The sequence below is a fragment of the Microtus ochrogaster genome, unplaced genomic scaffold (assembly GCF_000317375.1).
Source record: "Microtus ochrogaster isolate Prairie Vole_2 unplaced genomic scaffold, MicOch1.0 UNK8, whole genome shotgun sequence".
NCBI classification, from domain to species: Eukaryota; Metazoa; Chordata; class Mammalia; order Rodentia; family Cricetidae; genus Microtus; species Microtus ochrogaster.
Window position 1 is genome coordinate 1,521,371 of NW_004949106.1, and position 12,395 is coordinate 1,533,765.

General features: G+C 47.7%; 1 protein-coding gene across 1 annotated transcript in view; it reads left to right on the forward strand.

Annotated features, from left to right (window-relative positions):
* Positions 1-12,395, forward strand: part of LOC101994726 (aldehyde oxidase 1) — a 52,139-nt gene that overhangs the window by 1,875 nt on the left and 37,869 nt on the right. Inside the window, exons 2-8 of the mRNA XM_005366346.1 lie at positions 2,430-2,487; positions 3,342-3,438; positions 4,688-4,796; positions 5,727-5,853; positions 8,636-8,697; positions 9,728-9,820; positions 11,792-11,872. Of these exons, the coding sequence (XP_005366403.1) occupies positions 2,430-2,487; positions 3,342-3,438; positions 4,688-4,796; positions 5,727-5,853; positions 8,636-8,697; positions 9,728-9,820; positions 11,792-11,872 (627 nt within the window). The remainder of the gene's footprint in view (positions 1-2,429; positions 2,488-3,341; positions 3,439-4,687; positions 4,797-5,726; positions 5,854-8,635; positions 8,698-9,727; positions 9,821-11,791; positions 11,873-12,395) is intronic.

A 12,395-nucleotide genomic window follows, 5' to 3' on the forward strand; every position in this document is an offset into this window, starting at 1 on the left:
GGGATCTGATGGGGTGGGTGAAGGGGATGCTTTTGGTCTTTCAGGGCAGTGTGTGGGAGGAAGTAGCCAAGCATCTATGGGGAGAAAGAACATTTGAGGCAGAGAAATCCAGGGGCAAAGGCCCTGGGGCAGGAGAATGTTTCCATGCTCAGAGAACAAACTGCTGGGGCTGGAGACGTGGCCGGGAGCCAGAGTACAGGTGAGGCTGGGGTTTAGTTCACTGAGGCTGCAGACTATTGAGTCTGACGTCTCTCGCGTTCTCCCTCCCTGCTTCCAAACGGGAGCTTTTCACAAGTAGTGCAGCTTGTGTTCTAATGATATTTAAGAGTAAATGAGCCCTTTCTTATCTGAAGGCTCTTATAATCTCTCAGTCCCACTGGTTGGCACCGCTGGGGGCTTCCAGCAGCTTTGGACCCGGTCCTGGGACCAAATGTTCTGTGACCCCTTGTAAAATAGTCTCTAGAAATACTGGTTTGGTTCTTGAATTGTCCCCCAATCCCACAAAACAAACAAACGTTATGTCAGCTTTCCCCTCCCGTTTTTGTCCCTCCCAGTTTTAGTGAAGCGTGTGTTTCAACCCTGGTCAGCAAGTTGAGAGTGAGGGGCTATTCAGAGAAGCACGAAAAGCCACTGGACAGAAGGGTCCTATGAAATTCCGGACTTCTGTGACTCAGGTCTGCCTTTGCAAGGCCTCCTAGAAGACCTTCAGGGGCTCTGGTGACCCACACAGCAGCCCTCCGGCGTTTGCTGTTTGTTCTTCAGAAGAGGAACACTGAATGCAGATATAATGAAAGTTAAAAGTCCGTGTACTGTCTCAGTTCGAGCGGCATAAAAGACACACTGTCAGGAGTTGAAAGCTTCAAACACAGGGACTCTGGCTTTAATTCACTGAAGTTGGTTCCCCTCCAGGAAATCCTGGTTCAGAGCAGAAGAGGGGGGTCATAACATGTGTGTGGCAGGTTCAGGAGTTCCCTGGGGGGCATGGCAGCTGCACAGGTGATCAGAATTGTGTCTTAGAGCTGTTGTTCCTGCAGACCAGGGTCTCAGGCAGCAGAGAGACCACAGAGAGACCTGTGAGTCTGCTGTTATAACTGTGGAAGCTCTGGATGATAAAAAGCTGTGCTGGTGGTGGCAGTGTAGCGGAGAATCGTTTTCAGACATCTGAGGAGCAGAACCTGGTGACGCTGATTGCAGTGGGTAGAAAGAAAGAGAAAGTTAGAAATATCCCAGTTTTCAAACCTTAGATGTCCTGGCAGAGAGAGAGAGGCTCTGAGCCGGTTGGGGAAAAGAGGGACGAGAGTAAATTCAATTAACATGAAGGTGTCTGAAGGCCAAACTTATCATATTGCACAGTCTTCCTTATTGCATGTTCCTCAAAAGGGCTTGCTTTGTCCTGCCGGTACCCGAGTACAGTCACAGGGGAGGAGTCAGCACTGGGTGTGTGCCTTCTCCGCCTTCCTTCCCAGAGGGACGAAGTAGCACAATGTGGAGAAGGATGATTGGCGTTTAAAGCAAGCCATGCTTCTTCTGCCTGCTCTGTGAAGGCTGAAGGAATCTCAGATGCGTGGGACATGAAAACAGAAGAGGATACACGCTGGTGGCCCTCAGGGGGAGGGGAGGAGTTAAAAACAAAGTAAAAATACCACAAGTCCATTATTTTATGTGATTACTTAAAGCATTCAATTCAAGTCTTATTTTATGTGTATGTGTGTTTTGCTTACATATATGTCTGTGCAGCAATGCATGCTCAAAACATTAGTTTTTAAATAATTTAATCAAAACAGAGAAAGGGGGATCCCAGGGGACCATGGACTCATCAGTTTCTGCACCTGGCTCTCTGCCAGCCCAGTTGCTTACGTGTGCCTAGCTGCACAGCCTTGCGTGTGCCTAGCTGCACAGCCTTGCGTGTGCCTAGCTGCACAGCCTTGCGTGTGCCTAGCTGCACAGCCTTGCGTGTGCCTAGCTGCACACCCTGCGTGTGCCTAGCTGCACACCCTACATGGCTCTGCACAGGCATTTGCTCCTTAGTCTGGGTATCTGGGGACATGGCTGGTCACGGTCTCCACTAACTTGGCAAACGACTCTTTTACGTTAGCCGCATCCCTCTCTCGGACACTCCGCTCTGCCAGCATCTCCTCTCTCTCCTGCCTTTCTCCCTCCCTACTCCACTGCTCTGTTCTAGGAGAAGCAGGGCAGAGTCGCCAGTGTTCCTGGGAGTGGAAACAGGGAAACAGCTGTGACATTAGGGGACAGTGATGATTCCGGATGAGGGGCAGGCAGGGCTGGACGGTTACACTTTCCCTGCGATGTTAATGCTTGCACAAACATCCCGGGTGCCTTTCCCGCAGGTCGGCAGGGTCCTAAGCAGTGTGAACATAACTCATACCAGCTCTTGCTCTTGTGCCCATCACTGTGTTTCTCTCGCACAGGTGATAGAAAAGCATGCCGACCCTGAGATGATGCTGTTACCGTACCTGAGGAAGACCCGTATCCTTTGCTGTGTGCTGTGAGCGCGTGTGCTTGTGAGTCTGTGAGCCTGAGGGTCTATGTTTGCCTGTTAGAGTTCCCAATTGCTTAGCCCCAAAATAATCACACAGAAACTATATTATTTAAGACACTGCTTGGCCCATTCGCTCTAGCTTCTTATTGGCTAACTCTTACATATTAATTTAGCCCATCTCCATTAATCTGTGTATCGCCGCATAGCTGTGGCTTATCTGGTAAAGTTCCGGCATCCGTCTCTGGAGGCTCCATGGCTTCTCTCTGCCTCTGCCTCCTTTCTCCCAGCATTCAGTTTAGTCCCCCCCCCCTGCCCGCCCCTGCCTAGCTCTGTCCCCTATAGCTCTGCTATAGGCCCAGAACAGTTCCTTTATTAACCAATGATGTTCACAGCATACAGAAAATATTTGAGAAAGCAGTTAGAAGTCTCCACTGACAAGATGCAGGCAAATGACTCACTGTGTTTCTAGTGTGACACGGACATTTCATAGAGCATTTATAACATAACATTTTAACACCATACAACATCAGAGACCCACACAATGATGAGGGTGGATATACAGTGTGCCCCCACCTGCACATTCTCAGAGCACTGCCAGGCACAGCCTCCTCTGCAGTCTGGCCCTGTGTTTGGCAGACTGAGCTCCAGCTCCATACAAAGGATGGGTGCAATCCGTAAAACACACAAAAGGAAACAGGAAGTGATCAGACTTAAGCAGCGGCCTTTGGTGAGTCGACATGGAACTTTCCTAGGCATGACTAGGATGGTGTTTTGTACTAAGTCCTGGCTATTCTGGACATAAATCCACAGACACCGCGATCTTTAACTCAGCCTCTTCCAGTCCGACTCCCAGGCACGAAGTACGGCTGTGGAGGGGGAGGCTGTGGCGCCTGCACGGTGATGGTCTCGCGGTACAACCCCGGCACCAAGACGATCAGGTACCTGTGGCAGAGCCCAGCTCTGAGCGACCTCTGCAGGTCCCAGCTTTATTTCCTCCTCTCTTGGCGACGGTGCATGGTACATCACCGTGTGGGAAGACCTGTGCGGGCGCTGGGGACCCAGGGATAAACAGGAATACGGGAAGGGTGGGAACATGACCTCAGCAGAGCTGAAAGGCCGCCGACTCTGCCGTCTAGGAAGGAAGGCCTCTGTGAGATGACCGTGGAGGAGGCAGCCATGGTCACGCATGCGTAGTGGGGGCCCTCTAACTTCTCCGTGGTCCTACACGTGCGTTCTCCATTGTAAGCCAGGGACCTCTCATTCAGGAAAGGATCAGGCAGCCTCGCTCTCCTGCTCACAGCCACCTGTTGCTTTGTTGGCGCTCTGTACTATCTCCAACGCATTATTGTTCCACATCTCCATCTGTTCCCGTCTCTCTCGTCTTCTGGGATATTCCCATCATGCATCTGTCAAACCACTTCCCTCATCCCTCCCTACATTCCAGATGAGGTCTAGGATCTGAGCAGCAGCCAGAGCTATGCTGGGCCTGCATTGGCTGGGAAACCATTCCCTGCCTCCCAGCCTGGCTGCCAGCTCTTTGGGGTACCGGAAGTTCTCTTTGGGCTCCTCTCTTACCGATGCTTCAGGAGATCTTGGGTCACCATGCTGCCTTATCCTTAGCCCCTAAAGGGGAATGATGGCTTTATAGTCAGTGAAAGCTTAGCGCGTTCTCTCAGCTCTGCCCATCATGGGCTTCTTTTCTTAGGAGGCTGGGGAATCTCGTTCAGCTCGGTCCTCTCCTCCACTTTGAGCCACCCCTCGGGCATCTTCAGCAGTGGTCCTGTGGAGTGGAGCAGCTCTTCACCTGGCGCTACCTCTTCTTCTGAAGAGCGACAGCAAACTCACTTTATCGCCCACGCAGGCTTGGCCCAGCTCCACCCGCAGGAGGAAAGCGGCTTTAGTTCATAGCCAGTCAGTTGCAATTAGAGAGAGTCGGCCCCGACTTGAGAGGGAAATAATTAGGTTGGTGGAAGCTTTCAGGGATTGGAATCATGAGGTCTAATTTCCATTCTGCCACCGGCTCTCCAGCTGTGACCCTGAATCCATCACTCTGATTCTAGATCTGTTTCTGTAACATGCCTATGTGCTGAGAATGAGACACACCTCGGAGGTGCCCACGGGGCGCTCGGTCCCCTTGTCACGGGATGTCGTGCAGTTTGTCACCTGTGCTTCTCTTTGCTTCTGAAGGCATCATCCCGTCAATGCCTGCCTGACCCCCATCTGCTCTCTGCATGGCGCGGCCGTCACCACAGTGGAAGGCATAGGCAGCACCAAGACCAGACTCCACCCTATTCAGGTGAGGCTGCGCGGCTCCCTAAAGGGACTCTGAGCCCCTGAGCCTGAGAATGGGACGTCTGGACCCTGTTGCTTGGTCAGGGATGACAGTGTAAGTCTCTGGAGCTGAGGATAAAGCTGGGATGCGGGGATGGATGAGAAGCTGACTTCTCGGGAAGGTGCTCTTGGAAGAATAGAAGATTTCCCTTCCTAGGCAGATCCTGGCCTGACCAGTTTTGTTTCCTTTGCGTTCCAATTAGAGGGAGATATCCATCTTGTACCTCCCCAAACCCAGAAGGAAACCCCAGCCACGTGCATTGACACATACAATTTTGTTGTTGTTGTTGTTGGAAATTGAAAAATAACTTTATTTAAAAGCTGAATTAAAAGAATCAGACCCCCCCTTCACCCCATCCCAAATGCTGTGTGAGCTTAGACTTGTCAGAGGAAGAAGTAAACACGAGAGAGAGAGAGAGAGAGAGAGAGAGAGAGAGAGAGAGAGAGAGAGAGAGAGAGAGAGGTGTGTGGAGTTGTGCCCACGCTCATTCCCAAGTGTGTGCACTATCACACTTTTTCCATGTTTTTCAACTTGAACAGAGTTTGGTCATTTCTCCAAGCCCTTTCTCTGCTGCAGGGACTCACACTCCCCCTGCACACTGAGGAGTCTTTCACAGACATGCAATGTTCCCTCAGCCTGACCTAACAGTCACTTGATCTGGTGTGTTGCTGGGGTGGAAATCACAAACTCTCTGGCCATGCAAAGTCTCAGAACCACTGTCTGAAGTCAAGCCGAGCAGTTTATGGGGTTCAACCACCAGACTGGCCCAAGGGAAGCTGCCTGAGATGTGGGCTTTTGGGGGGCCTCCTCTCCAAATGCAGTGAGCTCAAGAATGCCCTGGGGATGCCGCTCTGACTTTGCAGGCCTGGAACCTTTTCTAACCTTCACTTCCAGGAGAGGATCGCCAAGTGTCACGGCACACAGTGTGGATTCTGCACTCCCGGGATGGTGATGTCCATGTATGCCCTGCTCAGGAACCATCCAGAGCCCACTCTAGATCAGCTGACAGATGCCCTAGGGGGTAAGTATGCTTTTATTTTCACGTGATGATGACAGAAATAATTGGACACATTGTACATGTCACGTGCTGAATTAAATGCTATTTGGAAACTCATTTAAATATGTTTACAAGATAGTTACCATTATTATCATCATTTCGTAGAAGGAGAAGCTGAGATTTAGAGAGGGTGGTGTATTAGAAATGATCCCTATAAGCAGAAGCATTGATTTCTTGACGTCAATCTGCAAACTGGATCTACACATTGACTTGGAAGAGAGGAATAGAGGCTTTGGATGCACACTCTGAGGAATTTCAGGCCACCATGCAGAGTCCACCTGGAATCCCACTGGAGTGCTTGGCAAAGGAGACAGATGGAAAGGACGGTAGAGGTGGCAGGTGTCATGCTGGGTTTGGTTACCATCACTGCCTGTGGGCCCAAGGGAAGAGTCAGCAAAAGATTCTTTAGCAAAAGTAGCTTCTAAGTCCTGTGATAGACGCCCTCCCCACCCCAGAGCAAGGGTCAGAGACTGTCTTTGAGTACAGCTGGAAGTTGGGCTGAAATCTGCTAGGGATGCTTATTTTAATGACTCTCTCTCTCTTTGTCTGTCTATCCATCTGTTTGTCTGTCCATCTATCATCTATCTATCTGTCTGTCTGTCTGTCTGCTATCTATCTATCATATCTATCATCTCTCTATCTATCTATCTATCTATCACATCTATCTATCATCTATCTTCATCATCATCTATTATCTATCTATCTATCTATCATCTATCTATCTATCATATCTATTATCTATCTATCTATCTATCTCTCATCTATCTATCTATCTATCTATCATCTATCTTTCATCTATCTATCTATCTATCTATCTATCTATCTATCTATCATCTATCATATCTATCATCTATCTATCTATCTATCTATCTATCATATCTATCATCTATCTATCATCTATCTATCTATCATCTATCTATCTATCTACCTATCTATCTATCTATCAATCATATCTATCATCTATCTTCATCATCATCTATCTCATGTGCACGCATGTGTGTGTATGTGTACATTCATTGATAACGTTCTGAACACATTCTAAGCATTAATAGCTTCTCAGATTCTATGTCTGTCTGCTGAAATGCTCCCTGGCTCTATTTCTCTTTGTCTCTTACCTCTTATTTTCCTGTCCAGGGAACATGAGTCTAAGCTTGCTTGTTTGCTTCCTCTACAAAATATTTCAGGGGCACTCCGAGCAAACACAGGCAGAAAGGAGTGACCCAGCACCTAACCTGGATCCTGCCTGATTTCCAGGAGGTCACATTTTGCTTTATGGCTGTTTATATTATAAACACTGATGAAGGATTTTCAAATTTTAATAGCTTAAGACAAGAGTGGGAAATGTATAAATGATGAAGACTTGAGGAAATCTCTCAGCGGAGAACTCGATCTTGTGCTGTTTCTAAAATGAGGCCTCAGGAGCTGGGCAAATGGGCTCAGTCAGCGTCCTTCTATTTTGGTCACTATCACCCACGTAAAAGTCAGGGACAGATGGTGTATAACCACTGTCCTGGGGGAGGAGGGTGCATCAGACACTGGGGGACCCCTAGAACTCATTGGCCAGCCAGCTTCCAGGTTCCAGACTCTGTCTCAAAAAAAGGTGGAGAGAAATTGAGCAAGACCCCCAGTGTCAATCTCCAGCCTCCGCATGTACTCACACACACGGTACGCACACCAACAGATGAGTACACAGAACACACACACATGCACACACACAGCTATAATATGACCCTCATATTGGGGTGGGGTAAGGACACAGACCCACTGTGAGAGAAACACTGACCGAATCATCTATTGCAGTCACTTGTGTGTGTAATCGCCTCCAGGTTCAGAATCTACCCACTTTCCCCACTTTTTCTTTACTGTTACAGAGCAGCTTTGATCAACTGAAACTTCCCTCTCTGTGTCTCTCTCCTTCCTCCCTTTGCTCTGCCTCTGTCAAAACTGAGGAAAATCCTTCACTAGTAACAACACGCATGGACCATAGCACAGCATGCTAAGAGAAACAAGCCAGGCCCAGGAGAACAAACACTGTATCATACGGACAACCTGGAGTAGAACATTAGCAGCAGGGATAAGAATGGTGATTGAATAGCGATTACCTGAGGTTGGAGAAGGAGAAAATGAGGAATAATCAAAGGTTGCAAAGTTTATTATGCAAAATAAATAAGTCTAAGAAACGCAACTTGGTCCCCACAGCTATTGGTACTATGCTATATAAACAGTTGTCATGAGGGTCGATCTTTTGTTAGATGCCTTCCTTCTGGTTGAATGGTTAAATAAATAAATGACATGAGGAAACAGAGTGTTAGGTCTGCTCACAGAGCAGACTGGGAATACTTATCTCAGATACACCAATCACTAATCAGTTAATTAGACACATGAGGGTCCGTAGCGTCTCAACAAAGTGGCTATTGCTTTAAATTGAGCTCTTGATTGCAACTACAGAACAAGTTTTTGTCTTAAAATTACTGTGTCCTTTGAGCATCTGTCCTAAGAAGAGGGTGTAAGATGTGTCTACAGAGAGTAAGTACAGATGGCCGAGATGTTAAAATATACTCCAGGACTCTTGGCTAAATATCCCAGGATGCTGATGTAAAAAGGAAATCTCAAACACAAAATTTCAAAATGAAGGCGTCAGGCAGAGCTTTCTTCTAAGATGGGGCCCTTCATGCCATCATTCACCTGGTGTTCCATGGCTCTGTCCAGGGCCCTTGAGTAACCAGACCTGCTCTGTCTCCTTCAGGAAATCTGTGCCGCTGCACTGGGTACAGGCCCATAATCGACGCATGCAAGACTTTCTGTAAAGTGAGTAGAAAGGAATGCATGGCCAAATGCGTTCTGCAGGAAATAAAACAAAGCAGTGTAGGAGTTCCCTGGTGTGTTATGGCAACAGTCATTTTTACTAAGACAGGACCACTTCTTAGCTCAAGGTCTACAATTCTGTGTGTCATTTTGTCCTGGGCAGGAGGCTTAATATCATTGCCTGGATAGTCAAATTGTGAGCATCCAAGAAGTTTGCAGTTGGCCATAAGTCATTCCTCCCAAGAAGCTGCTCTTGACCTGTTTGCCTAAGTTAGGGACCTGCCTGGGTGCCTGCAGCCCCCTGCAAGCATGATATGTGTGTATGAGTGACCCAGAATAGTCTGGTCACAGTATGGTCCAGCGTATCCCTGGTCACAGTATGGTCCAGCATGACGCTGGTCACAGTAAGGTCCAGTGGTCCATGTGCCTCTGCGTGTGTTTACTGGACTGTTTGACAGTGGAGGCAGTCCTTCTCCAGGACAGGGCCACCACGTGCCAGTTAGTAAGATACTCAGTCATAGAATAGACTAATAAAAATAGAACTAATAAAAAGTTTTGAAAGTTGTTGCTTTTTTTTCTTTGTTTTTAAACTATTATATAAAGCAATAAGCTCTTGTGGAATTTTAACACACGTTCCATTATGATTGGTCCTCCCCCACCACTAGAAAGTCACTCCTCCTAGGTGAACCATGGAATCAATACCTCATAGATAAGATCAGAACAACCTGTCAATTCTTGTTACTACTATTAGTGGTATTTAAATATTATTAGTATCAATAATTAACATAGTTAATGTTTATTGCTGTATAACAGGATTATCTAGTAAGACCTTTGTAAACTTTATTAAATAATCGCTGGCATTCAAAATTGTGTAAACTTGGTTTCCATTAGCGTTACCTTCGATGTGTTGAAGGGTAAATGGTTTTCTTTTACAACGCCTTACAATATTGGTTCTGCAGCTGTAGGCACCCAGTTAACAATCGAACCCCCAGGGAATTCTCATTGGCTTGTTTTGTTTTGTTTTCCCCACTAGGCTTCTGGCTGCTGTCAAAGTAAAGAAAATGGGGTATGCTGTAATGGGGATCTAGGAGTCAATGGATTGGCGGAAGTTCAGGAAGCTGATGAGGTCTGTGAATGGGGACGCTTTCATAAATGACATGAGCAGCTGCTCGCCGAGTCTTTGGAAGAATCAGTGGCTGCTCGGGTTGACAAATTTGTCTATGTTGAGATGTTCCCTCTCCTATTCTCACTGTCTGTTGTAGTAGGAGCAGAGGGGCTGCGTCCCCGGCACCCGGCCGCCCGCACGGCTAGCTTTACCTGAAATAATTACACAGAAACTGTGTTCTTTTAAACACTGCCTGACCCATTAGTTTCAGTTTCTTATTGGCTAGCTCTTACATATCGATCTAACCCATTTTTATTAATCTGTGTAGCCCACGAGCTGGCTTACCAGGAATGATCTTAACCTGCGTCTGCCTGGAGTGGGAGAATCATGGCGACTGCCTGACTCAGCTTCTTTCTCCCAGCCTTCTGTTCTGTTTTCTCCGCTCACCTAAGGGTTGGCCTCTCAAATGGGTCTAGGCAATTTCTTGATTAATAAGAAATCACTCCCACATCAACTGTCACCATATAGTCTAAAGATTCAGCCCAGGAGGCGATTGGGGGTAGAGAAGGAGGATGAGCAGGTCCTCGGTGCAGCAGGCAGAGAGGATGCCTGCTAATTGTTCTGTAGCATAGCCGGGTGACTTTGTTTGGCAATGGGTTGTTATTTCAGAATAACTAGTAGAACCTTTATCATTCTCACAACAAAGAACCAGTTCACGTCTGAGATACCAGACGCTAAACAACAACAAGATCTTCTCATGCACGTGCGTGTAATGTCACTCTGCCCCACAAATAGATGCAATTATCATACCAACTGGAAGATTAATAATCTGTTTATAAACCTGTCGCATCCACACGGTCCCTCGTTGCTCACATCAGTCCCTGCTCAAACGCTGCCGTCTGCAGGACAGAAAAGCGCTGGCCCCCAGGGTCTCTCGGTTGTTAAACGGTATCTTTAGTGACCGGAAGCAGAGTGGAGATGGAGGCGGAAGAACAATGGCAGGAGAGGCGGGACTCCGGGTCTTGCTTAGGTCTGCAATGTCTGCCTGCTCCTGCCTGTCCCCTCCGCTGTCCCCAGACTCTAAGGGAACAGGTAGGGAGCTGAGGACCGCAGAGGTGTTCTGAGACCTGCTGAGTTATGAGAGGTCAGGTCTGCAGCAGAGTCCTTGGCTGGCGGCTGGGACTATGACCGATCTGCTCCTGTTTGTCCTCTGTCTGCCTGTCTGTCTGCCTTCTTCTGGGGTGGGGGAGGGATGAGGTCCTGTGGAGCCCATTCTGTCCTCAGATGATCCTAGAACTAAGCCTGGCCTTGAATTCCTGCTGTTCCTGCCTGTCTCCCAAGTTCATGATAATAGGCACGCGCCACCATCCCTGGACTGTCTGAGCATCTTCTCCCTGTCTTGTTGCATAAAAACTTGAAGTAGAGGTGCCAGACAATAATCCAGTAGTCACCTCTTATCTACAGATTCTCTTCCTGCAATCTGAATTACCTGTACTTAACCATATTCTAAAAATATTAAGTGGGAACTTCTAGACATAACATAGGTTTCTAAATACATGCCGTTATGAATTTCATGAGATGGTCCCACTGTGCTCATCCCTGGCTCACTTGGAAGGTGAACCACCCCTTCCTCCAATGTATCCATGCTGCATACCTTACCTGCACACCTGTAACTAAGCAGTTGCCATGGTTATCAGATTGACTGGCACAGCAATGCAGTACTTGTGTTCAAATAACCATTGCTTTACTTGATAATAGCACCAAGCCTGTATGTTCAGATATGCCAATGAGTGGTTACAGGGTATTTTTTTTTTTTAGGGAAAAGGTATGTTTAGTACTAGAGTGTGTTGCTAAGAATGAATAGGAAAACTGGAGTGTGTTCACAAACCTTCAAAAGTTCAACCTGCCTCTGGTTTTGGGTACTCACAGGGAGAGATGTCCCCTGAGAATAGGGGATATTTCTGTAACTTCTGTCATTTTCTCTTTTTAAAGACAAGTCCAGAACTCTTCTCAGAAGAGGAGTTTCTGCCTCTGGACCCAACCCAGGAGCTGATATTTCCTCCAGAGCTAATGGTAAGGAAGGCAGCTGCTCACCTTCCTGGTGACATGTCAGGGGGAGTCTTGTCAAAAGCAGAGGGCGCAGCTCTCTGACCTCATCAGAGACACTCACTGCAGCAGACAGGGGTTAATACAGACTTCACAGCTTGTCAGAGGGCAGAGAATTTGTGGGTGCTCAGCTCAGCATGAATGGGACATTTACATTACACCCACTCCCTCCACGACTCAGGGACCTTTGAGAAAAGGGGGTGGAATTAATGTCTTCTAGAAATGACAGGGTCATTGCCCCATGAACTCATTGCCTACACATGCTCATTCCAGTCAGCATTCAGCATGGAGAGGTGAGAGTCTTGCCAACCCTTACCCTTAGCTGATGAAGTTAAAGGCAGCTGGGGAGGGAGGATCAGTTTTCTTCAAAGCTGTGACCACTTCTAGGTTGACCATGACCCCGTGGATGCCCCCATAGTCTATGGACATCACAGAGTGTACTCAGTCGGCTGGGAGGGTGGGAGGTGAACTTTGGAGGAGTTAGGTGGAG